General features: G+C 35.5%; 2 protein-coding genes across 2 annotated transcripts; both read left to right on the forward strand.

Annotated features, from left to right (window-relative positions):
- Positions 1–256: 256 nt before the first annotated feature.
- Positions 257–5,709, forward strand: LOC18429643 (Protein prenylyltransferase superfamily protein). The gene is made up of 9 exons (XM_006838926.4): positions 257–624; positions 2,201–2,265; positions 2,967–3,015; positions 3,257–3,351; positions 3,518–3,603; positions 3,712–3,771; positions 3,904–3,985; positions 4,720–4,833; positions 5,098–5,709. The coding sequence occupies exons 1-9, from the start codon at positions 438–440 to the stop codon at positions 5,266–5,268; spliced, it is 909 nt and encodes a 302-aa protein (XP_006838989.2). The 5' UTR covers positions 257–437; the 3' UTR covers positions 5,269–5,709.
- A 6,241-nt stretch (positions 5,710–11,950) lies between these two features.
- On the forward strand, positions 11,951–16,835 carry LOC18429644 (Ribosomal protein S3Ae). The gene is made up of 7 exons (XM_088861751.1): positions 11,951–12,025; positions 12,190–12,237; positions 12,337–12,442; positions 15,130–15,267; positions 15,435–15,620; positions 16,059–16,259; positions 16,421–16,835. Exons 1-7 carry the CDS (start codon positions 12,015–12,017, stop codon positions 16,511–16,513), a joined length of 783 nt encoding a protein of 260 aa, XP_088717877.1. The 5' UTR covers positions 11,951–12,014; the 3' UTR covers positions 16,514–16,835.
- Positions 16,836–17,276: the final 441 nt, after the last annotated feature.

A 17,276-nucleotide genomic window follows, 5' to 3' on the forward strand; every position in this document is an offset into this window, starting at 1 on the left:
CAAAAGATTTTAGAGGTACACCTTATTTTAATGTGTACTTTAAATAAACTTTTTTCGTGATAAATTATTAAGTTTCCATCCTTTATTCATGGATACAATTTGGCTCGTGGAGTACCTCCGTTCGTGTGGCACATGGGAAAATAGAAACGACTTGTTTCTCTTACGCAGACCATAGTCGTCGAGTCAGAGAAACGGGATCTCTCTCTCTCTCTCTCACGTGCCGCTGCTGCCTAGTTTGAACCCTAATTCATCTCTCTCTAATGCTACTACCTCTTACTTTTCTTCGAAACCCTAATTCCTTGTCCCTGTTTCTCTTCACTGATTTCTGAGAATTCTCTGGAAAATCTCAGCCTTTTCTCTCTCCAGAACTCCTCCATTGATTTCTGAGAATTCTCTGGAAAATCTCAGCCTTTTCTCTCTCCAGAACTCCTCCTACAATGGTAGGGTTTGCTGAGGAAGGGGAGCTTAATCGTCTTGAATCTCAGGTGGATAATGGAGGAGGAGGAGCATGGGAGTACCTCTCACTGGTCAGGAAGCTTAAAGTTAGGCGCTCAGAGAAGGTATTGAAGCATGGGCTCTCAATTCTGAATGATCCTAATAGTAGATCGAAACTTGGCCCAGATGGTCAGTATTCTCACGCTCTTTATTATTGTGTTCCTTTCTCTTTCTAAATTAAAACGTTATGTCTTCGTAATACGTATTTATGGATCTGTTCACAAACTCAAGGCTTAAATTTAAGGGATTTGGTTTGTGTTTTGGATATTAATCGATGTGGTGTGCAGATGAATTTCATATGTCTTTGATTGGAGAATTGAGTTTTTTAAAAAAAATTTATTTATTTGTTCCTTCAATTGACCAGCGCTAAAACTTTATGGCTTTAAAATTTTTTATATTTTCTCAGTAGTTAGATGGTAATTAATGTATTGGGCGGTTGAATTTCTTCCGTTTTCCTGGCAGGGGATTGTAATCAGTCAGCCGATTACTTGATTTGAGAGTGCCGTGTTTTGATTTATTTAATTTTGCAGTAATATAGTGTTAATTGTCCAGTTCTAGTTTACTTCTTTAATTATGCTACACAGAAGTTACTTACTTCCTAATTAATCTAGGGAATAGAAATGGAAATTTAACCCCATAGTATTCCAATTTTTGTAATTATTTTTGCATTAAAGGCATTGTTATAGCATTAAAATGCAATACCGAGGGGCCTGTCAATTATGATCAATGAAAGAAAGAAAACTGGGGGGCTTGTCAGAACTTGTCACCTGCGTAATTCATCCTTTTCTCGCAAATTTGAAAGAGTAAACTTAGCTGGACTACTGCCAATGGCACCAGCCTCGCTATGTAAATTATTGAACTCTTAAACCCTAAAACTCCAACATAAATACTTAATCTCAGATTACATACTTCTCTTTGAGAATTAGATTGCATTGAGAGTAATATGAGACAGAAATTACTATTGCCCTGTGGGTACGTCAATTAGGGAATTAGAAATAAACTAAGACACCTTAGTGATAAACCATGTAGAAAATAGAACCTATACACAGGCTAGTCTTGCCTCATTCAATGCAACAGGTAAGGATCAAATGGGCTCTTTTTACTCATGGAACCTGGTATTGCAATTTTGTTCATGAAACCTAATTTCATTCTGTAGTCAAGGCTTTAGGGAACAAGTTTGCAGCTGATGTGCTATAGATGCATTGGGAATAGATATAACCACTGACTGTATATTTCTTCTCTACTCTTTTAATATCTCTGATCTGTAATGAAAGGTTCTCCAATCTGTAATGACAGATTGGTTTTGAAGAAAATAACTGAAAGTAAATGCACTTCATTGGTTGCTGCCAAATTCTTTATATTGATTTAGGAAATTTGGAATCACACTTTGCCATTCTCTTTGTCAAGAACTGGCCAAAACACAAAGCATAGTTGCATGCATGTAGATATGTTGTTTATTGACTTTCAGAAGGATTTTCATTGCAATAAGGATTGTATAAATTGTTTGTCAAAACTATAAGCACTTTTTGCAGATTTCTGTATTCAAATGGTCACTGATGCTAAATATTATATGCAAGAGAGTTTGAGATTTTTTTTTTCCACGGAATAAACAGGAAATTATCTTCTTCTACCTTTATGATAGTTCAAATTCGAATTGATGTTGGTGGTCACACAAGTCTTATTTTTATATGTCCTTTGTTTGTAGAATGGACACTTTACGAGCAGGTGGCTATTGCAGCCATGGATTGCCATAAGCTTGACATTGCAAAGGTACGTTCCTGTTCTCGGTTTTCTCCTGAAGCAATAGTTATATGCTTGTCTTCTATGACTTCTCATTTGAACTATAGTGTGTGCCTTTATTGAAAGAAAAATTCTTTTTTTTTCTTTTGAATATGTTTATTGAAAGATAATTCCATTGCTCTTTATGTGAAGATTCTATTCCATTTTGCATTTTCTGGCTATTTGGTTTCCGGTCGAACAAAAAAGATGAATTCCCCAAAATCCATTTCAAGTAAGAGGAAAAACAAAGGAAGAAAACGGCCATTTCTTTTGTTTTTTAGTGAAGTACTTGAAATTTATCCTCATCATTTGTAAATGACATATTGGCCAAAATGCTTCACTTCGTCAGTGGTTGCTCCTTATCATATAGTATGGAGTGACATTTATAAAGTCGAATCAGGATATTTGGACTTAAACTTTGTCAATCAGAAATTGAATAGCATGGAATGCATCAGACAAACTGCATTCAATAACTTCAGATAAGTTATAAAGCAAATTTTATATATGTTGTTTACTGGCCATGCCATATAAACAATTTATTGGGGAATATAGATGGTTGCAATGGGGTTGTATTCTGTAACACTCTTTTTTTTTCTTTTTTTTTTCATCTTTTCTAGATTGAAGGTGCTATACTTATCCAAAGAACAAATTGAAGGTGGTAAAATTTACTAAGCAGGTGCTTTTTTCTCCAGGACTGTGTTCAGACGCTTTCAAAGAGATTCCCAGGCAGTACGAGGATCGGTAGGTTTATTGACAAGCGGGTTTCCCATTTGTATTTGTACTTCTAGAAAGAAAGAGGTGAATGTCTTGAAATGATGTATGCATGCATGAATGCATGCTCGTATTGGCTTGCATGCACTGTATGGGTACTAACCTCTATACCTGCATGCCTACATCATAGATGGGTAGACTTTCTATTGGAGTTGCAGGGTATGCAGTATTTCGCAGTTCATTGATTTCTATTTTGTGCATTATACAATAGGAAAATTAGAGGGGATGTGGCTTGAAGCCAAGGGGTCGTGGGCAGAGGCAGAAAAAGCTTATTCTCGCCTTCTTGAGGATAATCCCTTAGATCCAGTAAGCAGGCCTGTCCTCTTGAATGGGAAGCCATGTTATATAAATGTAACATTTAGGATTTTGCTATGAAATAAATTTTATTTTGTCTCTGAATTTCAATTTTAGTCATGTTCTTCTGTTCAAGGACAAATTTTTTTGAGTCGTAATCCAGTGCCATGTCTTCCAGATAATTCACAAAAGAAGAGTTGCTGTTGCTAAGGCACAGGGCAATGTATCAGGTGCCATTGAATTGCTTAACAAGTATCTTGAAGTGTAAGTAAGCTAGATGGATTACACTTTAAGAGAAAAGTTAAATTCGATGGTTTTTAGTTTTGTTATTGTTTCTACAGAAACTTTTCTAATATGGTGGAAATTTTTTAGATTTATGGCTGATCATGATGCTTGGAGAGAGCTTGCTGAGATATATGTATCCTTGCAAATGTGAGTTAGTTATGGTTACTTCCTTTTTTCGTTTATGCCTCTAATTTGATAGCTTTTCTTATTTCTTGAAGTTCTTAACAGGAAGTCCTCATGGGATTTTAACGTTGTTTTTTTTCTTTCTTCCTTCTGCAGGTACAAGCAATCGGCGTTCTGTTATGAGGAGCTAATTTTAGGTCAACCATCAGTTCCCCTGTATCATATAGCATATGCCGAGGCAAGTGATACTGCTGGTTATTAGTTGCAGCATTTGTCTTGATCGTAACCTTAATTTTCTAGTTGTATTGTAAGATAGGCTTTACCCTGATATAGTGGTTGGGTTGGGGACCTCTCGGCTCCATAGCACTAGGAAATGGACCTCGGTTTTTATGCCATTTAAGTTGGGGTTGTACCCTGTTTTGGTAATTATGTATAATTTAACACACAAAAAAAGTGTATATGTAGTTTAATGACATGCTACATGTATGTCTAATTTCAATATTGCAAATATGGCTCTTAGTCAGTTTCAGTTAAGAGCTGTGCAATACATGCACGTGTACATGCGTATTTGTGCACTACTGGACATTATATAGTTGCTTTTCTGGGTGTTTGGGGGGGGGGGTGGGTGCGGGGTGGTTAAGTTTGTAATTTTCTGCTCTAAATCCCCTTTGGATTTGAAGTAGTTTCATTCAAGATTTCATGGAAGTGCAAACTCCATTATCTCTTCCAGACAAAAATTGGTTGAAGGCTACAATTGTTTCTTCTGCCTTTCAGGCCTCCTGTTATATTATCATAGATGAAATAGTGTCAACAATACCATTGTGGCAAAACTGAACCAAAACTTTCGACAAAATTCAAAACCAGTGATCTCTTTTCTTTAGACATTGGAAGGAGCTTATATATTTGCTGTTGATGTTGAACTATGAAACGCAATTCGTATTTTGCTCAGCATGCTCTCTTGAATATGGTCAGGTTCTATACACTCTTGGTGGTTTGGAAAATCTCAACACAGCTAAGAAGTACTATGCATCGACCATAGAACTCAGTGGAGGGAAAAACACCAGAGCTCTTTTCGGGATATGTTTGGTGAGATATTATTTTTGAAATTGTGGTTGTTGTAACTTGAGTTTTGGGTGGCTTCTTTTCTCTTATGTGCCAGGGTGCTACTGCATCTAAATGGTTTTTTGTTTATTTTCAATCAATTTAAGTTGTTAAATGCGAGACAAGAATAACGAATAGCTTCTAGCTACGCTAGATTCTCCATAAAAGGAAAAATAAGAAAAGGGGAGGGGGGGGAGAGACGCTGGCCTCTGTTCTATTTCTAACTGATTGAGAATTATTTTTCTACAGTGTAGCACTGCCATAAGTCAGTTAACCAAAGGCAGGAACAGGGAAGAGAGAGAGAGCACAGACCTACAATCTCTTGCTGCAACAGCCTTACTAAAAGAATACAAGCAGAAGGCTCCAGCTAAGCTGCCTTCTCTCTCCTCTGTCTTGAAGAGCATTAAACTCCCTTTTTGAGCTATGTTCCAGCTTATCTATCGTATTTTCTTCTCTCTTAAATTCTCTCTGATTTAATTTAAGGGCTTTTCTCTGTAGAATGTGCAGAGGATTTTGGATTGTAAATTGATATGCCAAAGCGCAAGGATAAACTTAGGCATCTTCTCTAGGGGGAAATTCTTATACCTGACACACAGCATTGTTATGGTAAGGATGGTCGGAAAAAATTCTGAAAATTTTTAGTGGTGTACCCTGATGTGTTAAGCAGTTGAAGTCCACTGCTGGTTATTTCTGTTGGCAGTTCAACTAATATTTTTTTCTTTTGACATTTGGGTACTGGTTTTTCCTTTCATTGATTGAAATTTCCATGGTTTGTTACTGTTTGGCGGCCATTGAAGCTCGACTCTTATTGTTCCTTCAAGTTTAGAAATCTTAATTCTATCTCATCTTATTTGTGTTTTATTTTGGTTGGGCTTATTCTCTTCTTGCGTGAAATATGGATTTTCTCAAGGTCTCCCATTGAATCTTATGAAAGCTTCTCTCAGCTTCTCAGTTCCTTGTACCATTATTCCGAAAAATGTTTTTTTTTTTTCTTTCTGTTCTTTTTGCGTTTTTCTTCATGGACAACCTGAGTCTGGTCTTTCCAAAGTTCTAAAGATGTTTTGTGTTTACTCTTACAAGAGTTTTAAAACACAAACTCAGGCTCACACTAGCCAAGGTCCTGAGCATGGTCAGCTTTGACTTGCCCAAATTTCTGGGAAAATAACAAAACGAACCTTCTTTTTTGGAGAGACCACGATTTTTGGGCTTCTTCCTCCGGATTGCCAAGGTCATGGCGACTGGAGTGACACCTCAGTGAAGTGCTATTTACGAACTCCACTTCCCCTTTCTTAGTTGCACTGCCCCGATCCCTCTCTTTAGTCCCCCCTCCCTCTCTCTCTCTCTCTCTCTCTCTCTCTCTCTCTCTCTCTGAAATCCAAACTCTCTCTCTTTGCATGTGTGTGGAATGCACACACGCCTTATGGAAAACTTTGTGACGTGACGTCCCTAGAGAGCTCCTAGAAGAGCACCAGAGAACAATCTTCTCAAGGAAGTTCTGATTTGAAGCTCCAAAAATGTTCGAACATTGTTGATCCCTGGGTCAAATAGACCTAACTCAATAACCATTTAACATTTTACTATTTAAAATTAAATCGGGAATCAAATAAATAATATGTAAAATGTTGAATGGCTCGTCCTTTTAGAGCCTTTGATGAATTTTTCTTTAATTAAATAGACTGTAGATTGAAGATATTTGGTGGAGCGTGATCTAGATTTATTGGAGCTCCCTTGGGTCTGGGGACCGCATCAAATGCAGCTTCTGCCGGAATTGCTGAACTGAAAGATAGCATAGCATAAAATGGCAAATAACTGCATATGGATAGTTGGTCAGGGTGGTAGAATGCGACGTTTTGAATTCTGTTCTCGCTATAGGTAGGGGATCGGTATACTTGGGGCACAAGTATCTTAAACCAAAGAAAGAAAAAATAGGAAGAAGAACTAAAAGCAATTAAGTTAATGGGAAACATTATTCTAATATGAATAATGGTGTGACGGTATTTGTTCTTACTAAGAAAACAAGGATTTGTGAACATTAAGAAGAAAAAAAAAAGGAATATTTTTCTTTTCTAAATTAAAAAACAATAATTTTTTGCATTTAAGGATTTAAACACCCTCAAGTTTGGTGCCCATTGCATTCGCCAACAACACAAATTTCTAAATGGATAAAAATCTTGTGACCCACTACGCACACAGAGCAATATAGGTTGGATAACTCAGATTGAAACAAAATTCACGATTTGGATGGTTAGCGTTGATCATATATGGCTGGCGCATTTGGCAATTTGTAGATATTGCATTTTGGCAAATTTTTTTGTATATATTGTTTTGAATTTTTTGAGTACTTAGGTCAGGAATATATGTCCCAATATTAGGATTATCAACGCTAAAAAGATCAAAAACATATATTAATAAGCAACCCAACCGTAACTGTCTAGTCCAACTAGATATAATCTAAGTTATCTATGGTATGATGTTTTATTGCAATCTCTACTGGATGGCCTATATTTTCATTTTCCAAATAACCTAATAATTGCATACCCCATTTAATGCTCAACCTACTGGATTCGCATGAGAAATTGGGGCTAGTCATTTGGTGAGGCCTAAGATATCTAAGGTATTCTTTATCAGATTAGCGGTGCGTTATATTGATTCTTATGTGGGCATAGTAATGCATAGCAAGTTCTTGATTAAAACATAATTTTAAAAGATTATCCAATATTTTGCAATGTATCAATAACTTTCAGCATTTCAATTGAGCTTCAAGAAATTGGTTTTTTCTTTTTCTTTTTTTGCAAACGTCTGTTTCATAATTTTTCAAATATGTTATTAGGAAACAAATTTCTTCCCTATTGCCATGCCCTTTAAAATTTAAATTTTAAAAATTGAACTTTAAAATCTTCGAATTTTGGTTTTGAGACGACCTTTAGTGGGATTAAATCAACAATCATGGTTTAAATCAAGAGTATCATTGTAGATAGGAGAGGAGAGTCACTCAATCACACTTTAATATTTTAAGTGCTTGGGAATAATATTCGAATGGTTGGGTTAGCTTGGATAGATTGGCAGCTACAAGGAAGACCTCTATATATATGTTTGATTAAATTTTACCGTTCTGGGGTTTCGATTATTTCATTAGTGTACACAACACACCGATTTGGATGGACCGTTGTTATGTAGATTTTGATTTTTGGGGTTTTGATCAACTACAATTCTATAAAAAGACCCAATTCCTTTTCTTACTTTGCTACGGCACTCTTGTACCTCATGTTGTTGGTCTTGTTATTTGTTGATGTAATTGTTGTGTTTAGTATTGTTTCATTTTACGCTTTTAATAAATCATTGGGTAGTTTGCATAATGGCGACATCGGAAGCATACCTGCTATTATGTTTAAACAAAAAAAGAAAGAAAGAAATTTAAGTTGGACAGAAAGAAATTTAAGTTGGACCCTAATGCTACCCATTCATGTCGTAAAGTTATTGTTAGGTGACTTTAGGGCATGCTTGGATGGCAATTAATTTTATCTATATTGCATTATATTGTTTGTTTATACCCTGGATATTGATATTCGCTAGTTGTTTGGTGCATATCTTGTACTATATGCAATATTATTTAAATATTTCAAGTTTAAGCTATTTTTTGCTCTTTTGGACAAAAACAAAAGTAATTTTCATTAAATTACTGAATAAAGTAAAAATATATTTTCAAAAAGCATAACATTCTATGTAAAACTACAAATAAGTTCATTACAAATAACATTATAATGGACACTATCAAAGGATAGATAGTTTGCTATCAATATTAACTTTATTGAAACAAGGAATTACAAATGATAATGAGCATACCCAAACATGCCCTCATGTATCCTAGTGATAAAATCATTGTATGCACCCTCTTCAAATTGTAACTTTGTTTTATTTCATTTATACGTGTACATTTGTTTACACTAATTTTTTAGCAGAATTAAAAAATTCATATCTTTTTTAAAGGAAAATGATTGATAGGGCCGTTGCTCTATTAATAAGTAAACCATCACCTCAAAATTCATTGAGATTTGCAATCAAGCATAGGAAAACCTTTACATCGATTATCTTGGCTTGAATATTATGGTTGTGGAAACAATTTAGGATTTCAACCTCTAAAAATAATGTATATTGTCACAAATTATCTAGACCAACCATTTAGCCCTAAAAATAAGTGTTCATATATATGCAAGATATTTACCATTTTTTGAGTTTCATATTTTGTTGTTGGTATTAAAAATCGATTTTAGAGTCACCATTAAGATTTTCATTACCAAAAGTACTTTTTGGACGAGGTTTTGGGGTGAGCATTTATTTTGTTTTCATAAAGCCTAGGGCTTATAGAAACCTCAAATTGATATTTTTTAGCAAACTACCTCAAGTTGTTTTGCAAATTGAAAAGCCTTGTGATAATAGAAAATCTTTTTTTTACCTTCAATTATGAAATTTAAAATAGCAAAAATAATGCAGATCGAGCATATTTATAAACACTTAAAAATATTAAAATAGATGATCCAAATACATGCTATAAGAAGATATGTAATTTTTTTATTTATGTTTTTTATTTTTATACATCTCGAGATTGAGATGGTTTTTAATATATTTTTTAGGAATTTATTACGTCTACAATTTAAGGTTGATATTTTATATAATGAGATGGCTATGGACTTGAGTAGTGAGCCGTTGACATCAAGCAATGCTACACCTCCGGTTCAAATTCTGCCAAAAAAATAATTGCCTTGGTTGGCACCATATATGATTTTTCTCTTTTATCAAAACTTAGCTTATCAACTATTTAATTACTTACTCATCCTAATGATTCTAAGTCATGACTATGTGCGGTCTTTTTGAAACTAAATGAAAATAAATAGGTAAAGTAATAATAAACAATTCACATTCATAAACTTCCTGAAGATAAATTCAGCGGTCTTAAGATTAAGATTAACTCCAATTAAAAAAACTTCTCCTTTCCAATATTTTCAATCAAATAACGCACCCTTCATTAAGATATCATATTTTTTCGGTAATGTACAAGGTTATAATGGTCATATTGAAATGCCGAGGCCCTTCATTAAGAAAAAATAAATTTACTAAACTACCTACGAGAGATACACTATTTAACATCTCATGTGATTGCTAGTAGTGTTTAAATTAAGTGATTTTTATTCAGATCAGCGGTCCAGATGGGAATTAATCTGGATGAAAATCAGTCATGACCAAATCAGTTTAGGACAATGGTTTAAAAAACGGATCGGTGACCCGGATCGGGCTCCCAAAAAGATAAACATATAATTATCATGGAATAAGTATATCAACATACATGGACTACAATAAAGCATGAAATTAGTAACATATGATCTAAAAATAAAATGATAGACGACGTTATTGTTCTTCTTGGTCATGCTGGTGCCATTGATTGAATTCGTTTAACAATTCATTGATTCGATCTAAAAACGAATCATCGATATTAGCAGGTGTCTGACTATTCCCAAATCCTTGAGTGTTAGTGTTTTGTTGTGTTCCCAATCTAAAATCCCCGAAGATTGTCCATTCTTCATGCTCACCTGCACTGTCGTGCTCATCCCTACATTGTTGCTGTTGGGACTCGATATGTGAATAATATGGCTGGGATAGGGTGGCATCAGAATCATCATCTCTCTCATTTTCTCTTTGAATAATATGGATTAAAAAAAAAAAAAAACAAATTTTCAAACAATTCGATCATGGATTAAAAAAAAAAATCACAAATTTTCAAAAAATTCTATCATGGATAACAAAAAAAAATTCGATCATGGATTAAAAAAAAAAAATCACAAATTTTCAAAAAAATTCAATCATGGATTACAAAAAATTCGATCATGGATTACATAAAATTCGATCATGGATTACATAAAATTCGATCATGGATTACAAAAAAAACAAACAAAAAAAAACAAAAAATTCAATCGTGGATTATAAAAAAAGAAAAAAACAATTTGATCATGGATTACAAAAAATTCAATCATGGATTACAAAAAACTCTATCATGGGTTACAAAAAAAACAAAAAACAAAAAATTCGATCATGGATTACAAAAAAAAAAAACAAACATTTCGATCATGGATTACAAAAAAAAAACAAACATTTCGATCATGGATTACAAAACATTCGATCATGGATTACAAAAAATTCTATCATGGGTTACAAAAACAAAAAAAAAAAAAAAAAAATTCGATCATGGATTACAAGAAAAAAAAACAAACATTTCGATCATGGATTACAAAAAATTCGATCATGGATTACAAAAAATTCTATCATGGGTTAAAAAAAAAAAAAAAAAACAAAAAATTCGATCATGGATTACAACAAAAAAAAAAAAAAATTCGATCATGGATTACAAAAAAATCGATCAAGTATTACAAAAAAATCTATCATGGATTAAAAAAAAAAAAAAAAAAAAAAAGTCCATATGGGACTCGCCGATTCACTGTACGGACTCGCCGATTCCGTATAGTGAATAGGCGAGTCACTGTGCATAATCGTCTGGTTCTCTTTAGAACCGGACGATTCCCGTTTTTTTCGCCGATTAGATCCGTCCATAGTGATTCTCGAGTCGAACCGGGCGCGTCGAATCGGGCGACTCGGCGTTTTTTTAAACACTGGTTTAGGATGTATAGGTCTCACCCCGTTCCTCCCTAAAACCCATGTATATTTTTGATGTTTTTTTAAATCCTTTTTAAATCTCCACAAACTACTATTTTAATAATATTATATTTATTTTTTAGATTATCGATTTGGACAGATCTAAATCAAATCTCGATCACCGATCCAACGATGCCATATGCGAAGGGTTTTGAAACATCAATTGCAACCATTCCAACTCTAATTCGCGTATGTGAACGATATTTTGAAAGTAAATCAAACCGTGTAGATAAAATATTACATAGTTATTCTCTCGTGAACGTTTCGGAGAATTTACTCTAAATAAAGCGCAACGTCGTCCTTCTCAGAGAAGATGAAGGGTGTTTTCGTCTATGACCTGAATTAGTCTCACGAGCACCTAGGGTTTTTAAGGACCGGACAGAGAACGTTTCTTCTCTCTAGGGTTACCACTGAGCTGCGCCGTTCTCTGCTTCTCTGTCCCAAGGGTTTCGGCGTTCTCTACAATGGCCGTCGGGTACCCTCCCTTTCTCTCTCTCCCTCTATATCTATCCATCTACTCATTTAATTTGTGTTCGTTTATGCAAACGATTTCTAAAAGCTTCACCATAGTTTAAAGGTTCTTGGATTCTCTATTGCTCTTTATATCGTTGTGAACTTCTACTTGTCACTTTTTTGCAGGAAGAATAAGAGGATCTCCAAGGGAAAGAAGGGAGGGAAGAAGAAGGCGTAAGTGAAAATTATTTTTATTTGTGTTTTCTCATCTCTTCTAGGTTTTTTTTTATCCATTTTCGAAGGGATTTATCGTCATTTTGTTATTTGTTGCAGAGTTGATCCCTTTGCCAAGAAGGATTGGTATGACATCAAGGCACCATCCATCTTCAATGTCAGGACTGTTGGAAAAACCCTAGTTACTCGTACTCAGGGCACAAAGGTGTGTTCTAAATCTCTCTCTTTCTCTCTCTCCCCTTATCTGTCTCTCTCCTTCTCCAGTGTCTATCATAATTTCGCTGGAGTCTTCTGGCAAAAGCACTAACACACAGGTTCTGGAATCTTGCGTATGATGAATGGGAAATAATGCTTGTGTAATGGATCGGATCAGCTGTTTGATTTGGGTATGAGTCATAAAAATTCTCAATTTGGTTTGTTCAGAAGTGATTGTTTTCGAATATCACTATCTCACTTATTTTGTTTGGGGCTTCTCATCAGAAGTAATTGTTTTTGTTAGTGATTTTAATGAATAATGGCAAGTAGTTATTTGTCTTATGATAATTGGTGCTTTCATCCTTTAGTGATGTTTTGAAAATATTTGGAGGAATTTTATGTATTATAAGGTGTCATTTTTTAGGGTAAAAGTATTGAACTTTGTGTAGTATTTGATTGAATTGGTTATTGAAAGTATTGCAAGAAGGACATTACCTTAATTTTTTTGAGAAATGTTAACTTCGTATAAAAAGGTGAACTTCCAAAACGTATCCAAAAAATGGCAGCCAACTAGTTGGGTGCTCCGTATAAATCAAAAAAAGGCACTGACCAGCCCACAGGTCGGGCGCTCTGTATACTACCAAAAAAGAAACATGTGGGAGAAGAGGTAGATAATGTACATTATCTTAATTATTTTCTTAAATTTAATGACAAGTGAAATTGGGTATGTGATTAAGGTGTTCATTGGGTTCCTTATATGTTTGTCTAATGTTCATCTGTCTAATGTTCTTGATGAGTTGGAAGCTTCTTGGATCAATAGAGTTTGAGTATATTTAAACATTGTATTATCTATTGTCTCTTTGCAAGTGTTCCTTTGAATATGCATTTAAACATTACATTATCTATCTCTTTGCAAGTGTTCCTTCTTCATTGTTCTATCACAACGGAAAAGTTGACATTGATGTTGTGCATTTGCTGGAAAACATATGCAATTAATGGGATTACTTGATGCAGAACTGAGTGGACCCTCTTAACCTTAAATCTTTCTTTGCAATCTTCGGAGTGGAGATCTATTCCCAAGATCTCCTTGGAGCATTTCATTTTATATTGCTTCCATCTTGATTAGTTTATGGGGAGTTAATGCCTGTTGTTGATATGGGCTTCTGTGTTTTGGATACCTCTTCAATGGTATTCGTGGTGTTTCAGCATGATTGCATGGCACCACCATGCTGGGTGGCCAAGCGGTTTGTACGAGTGCCTTATTTGTGAAAATTCAGCATCCTTCCATCATTTTGAATCAGAGAGGAATCCTGGGTGTGATTCAATCGTCTGTATTACCTCAGTTGGGACATTTGATCATTTTGAGAATTTCTCTTATCAACTTTTTTGTGAGGCTTTTAATCATAAAAAGCATGCGCATTAGGACATAATCCCCTGGTATTATTGGTCTTCCTGGTCATTATTCAAAGCAGTTGTGGCATGCTTGTTTGGTTTTATTTAGAATGTCTGACGGAATTCCTTTGCAAAACATTGTTAATACCTATCATAGAATAGGTGGAATGCATCCCTGATACCCATGTTATTCTTGGAAACCCCGTGTAATCCTTGGTGGCCTTTCCCTATGCATATGTTGGTTGACATATCCTAAGGCTAGTGATATTGACATTTCTATGCAAGAACATAAAACATGTCATAGTCTATTTTAAAGGGAAAACATCAGTTACACTCCCAAGGGGCAACCATCTGACGTAATTGTTCACATTAAGATAGCACTCTTCAACCTCTAAATGGAATCCTGGGAACATCTTTGGTACCTCATGATGTCGGGATGTCCAGCAAGCCTCTGTAATCTGTTTTTTTTTTTTAAGTATGGTTTGTCATTCCATGCAAGTCATATTCAAATCTTATTATGTTTCCGACTGATGTCCAATTTTTATATTATTGCCTCATGTGCAGTTGTACTCTGTTGTGTTGTTAGATGGCTTGTACTCTGGTTTTCATTTGTGGGATCAGTTGAGCATATTAAGAAAGCAAAAATGCATACATTCTTAAGTGCCTGAAAACACTCACGCAGCCATCATTTGTTGTGTTTCTGTTCTTTTGGAGGTGGGGGGAGGGGGGGTGTTGGGTGGGTAGTCAACAAACTATTTAGTATTTATCGTCTCCTTCTAACCATGGGGATACACAATTCCAGTGAAAGTTCACAAAATTTGACCCATGTGTGTACGAAGCTGTTTAGCTATTATTAACTGAAATCAGGTATTCTGAATCTTATTTTTTGGACCCTTAAGCTTGTCATGAGATTATTATAACATGTAACCAAAACTATGATCACCTCCATGTGCTTATAGTTGAAGATTATGGTCCATGTCTCGTAACATTTGCGGAGTAGAACACATGGCTGTATCTAAAATTTTCTGTATACGGGGCTACCTGCAGTTGTGAGACTACTGGATATTTCCCTGAGCTGTAATTTTTTCATGTCAGTATTGTATTAAGTATCACTCTTGCTCTGTACAAGTTTGACGAGCTTCTTAGATGAATCTAATAATAGTATATTCAATGGCAATTGAAATTGGGGTTCTGAGATCAATATCTAATTCTTAACTCTTGTGCAACATTTGTTCTCACCATACTACAAGATGTGCTTTGTTTGGAAAGCTATGAAAATCTAAAATAGATGTATCTCTTTTGCAGATTGCTTCAGAAGGTCTTAAACACAGGGTGTTCGAGTGCAATTTAGCTGACCTTCAAGCTGATGAGGATCAATCATACAGAAAGATCAGGCTTCGTGCTGAGGACATCCAAGGAAGGAATGTGCTCACCAACTTCTGGGTAAGCAAGCATGCGTTTCTTGTAGTTATATCTTTATCGTTTATTGATAGTACTGCATTAGATGGTGTTTTTCCTGTTCTATTGTTTCTTGGGTGAAACTGAATTTTAATTTTTTCATTCAAGGGATATCTTACTCATTTCTCTCTCTTGGTCTTGCTAATTTTCAGGGGATGGATTTCACAACAGATAAGTTGAGATCGTTGGTCCGCAAATGGCAAACCTTGATTGAAGCTCATGTGGATGTGAAGACCACTGACAATTACACACTACGACTGTTTTGTATTGGGTTCACAAAGAGGCGTCCTAACCAGGTCAAACGTACTTGCTATGCTCAGACCAGTCAGATTAGACAGGTTTGATCTCTCTCTGACACACACACACACTCTCTCTTTCTCTCTCACCCATCCACACACAAACACTTCCATTCAATATAACCTGGTGTTATTTCTCACCCTCTAGCATCTTAATTCATTATCTCTCTTTCTTCCCTCACACAAACACCTTGCATGCTCTCTCTCTTGCTCGCTCATTTGCTTGCTCTCTCCTGCGTGTCATATTATTCATTGGATAAGTGATTGGATCAGTTTTTTGGTGTCACTATTTCATGTCGGATTGGCATTGGTATCTTGATATTGTTATGGGCATGCATGATTAATTTTTGGTGACAATTCTTGGATCAGTCTTTGATGTCGTTATTTCATTTCGGGTTGGCATTGGTATCGTAATAGTTGATATTGCATATGGCCATGCATGATTAACTTTTGGTGACAATTCTGTGGATTTGGTGGCAGATTCGTAGGAAAATGAGGGAAATTATGGTGAACCAAGCGACATCTTGTGATCTCAAAGAGTTGGTTCAGAAGTTCATTCCTGAGGTGATCGGGAAGGAGATTGAGAAAGCAACTTCGAGCATATATCCTCTGCAGAATGTATTCATTCGTAAAGTGAAGATTTTGAAGGCTCCCAAGTTTGATCTTGGCAAACTAATGGAGGCATGCTCTTTCTCTCTCTCACACGCACGCAATGCTTTATTACAATACCCCCTTTCTTCTTTTTAATCAGGCTATCTCTCTGTCTCCTTCACAACAATCTATTATTAGCTACCTCTGTGTGCGTGTGCTTGCTTTCGAATAATGGAATGGATGATTTGCAGGTTCATGGCGACTACTCCGATGATGTGGGTGTGAAGGTGGAGAGGCCGGCCGAGGATGTAGCCATGGACGGTGAAACTGAAGTTGCAGCGTAAGGTGCAAGGCTCCCTTGCTTCTCTTTATTAAATTTTTCTTGTCAACGATTTTGCTAAGTGATTTGTCAACGATTTTGCTAAGTGAGGTTGTTCACAACTTGCGACGAATGACACTGAGGAACTTCTCATTAGTTGGATGTACTTGAGATTTAATTTGTTTTCTTTTCTGAACTTTCTACTATATGATGGCTAAGATTTCGGATGAGTTTGAGTTTTGTGGAACCCTAGCATGGCTCCATAGAGAGGAGGCAATATTTTACCAGTATTTCAAATTAGGGTTAAACTGAACATTGAGTTTTATATAGTTTGGTTATTGCGTTTATCATATTCCTGAAACAAATTCACACTCGAAGAATGCCTGGAATTATATTGTGATGCTGTGAGTGTGTTATATTGTGATGCTGTGAGTGTGAGTGTGAGTGTGAGTGTGAGTGTGAGTGTGAGTGTGAGTGTGAGTGTGAGTGTGAGTGTGAGTGTGAGTGTGAGTGTGAGTGTGAGCGTGAGTGTGAGCGTGAGCGTGAGCGTGAGCGTGAGATTCATCCACAAATTCCTCTATTTAAATCTTCTCAGGAATTTTTTAAGGAAATTTCTTCATTGAAATTTGTTTCCATGGCTTTTAATCACATTGTTTGAGGCCTTTCATATGGTGCTGATCCACATTTGCTTTGGTGAAAAGCCTTTAGTCTGAATTGTATCCCCAAAAGACTCAAGCGACATTGGTATTTTTCTTTATTTGTATTTTGAAAAGTGTAATTGTTGGGAA

The sequence above is a fragment of the Amborella trichopoda genome, chromosome 3 (assembly GCF_054954075.1).
Source record: "Amborella trichopoda isolate Santa Cruz 75 chromosome 3, AtrichopodaSantaCruz75HAP2 v2.0, whole genome shotgun sequence".
NCBI classification, from domain to species: Eukaryota; Viridiplantae; Streptophyta; class Magnoliopsida; order Amborellales; family Amborellaceae; genus Amborella; species Amborella trichopoda.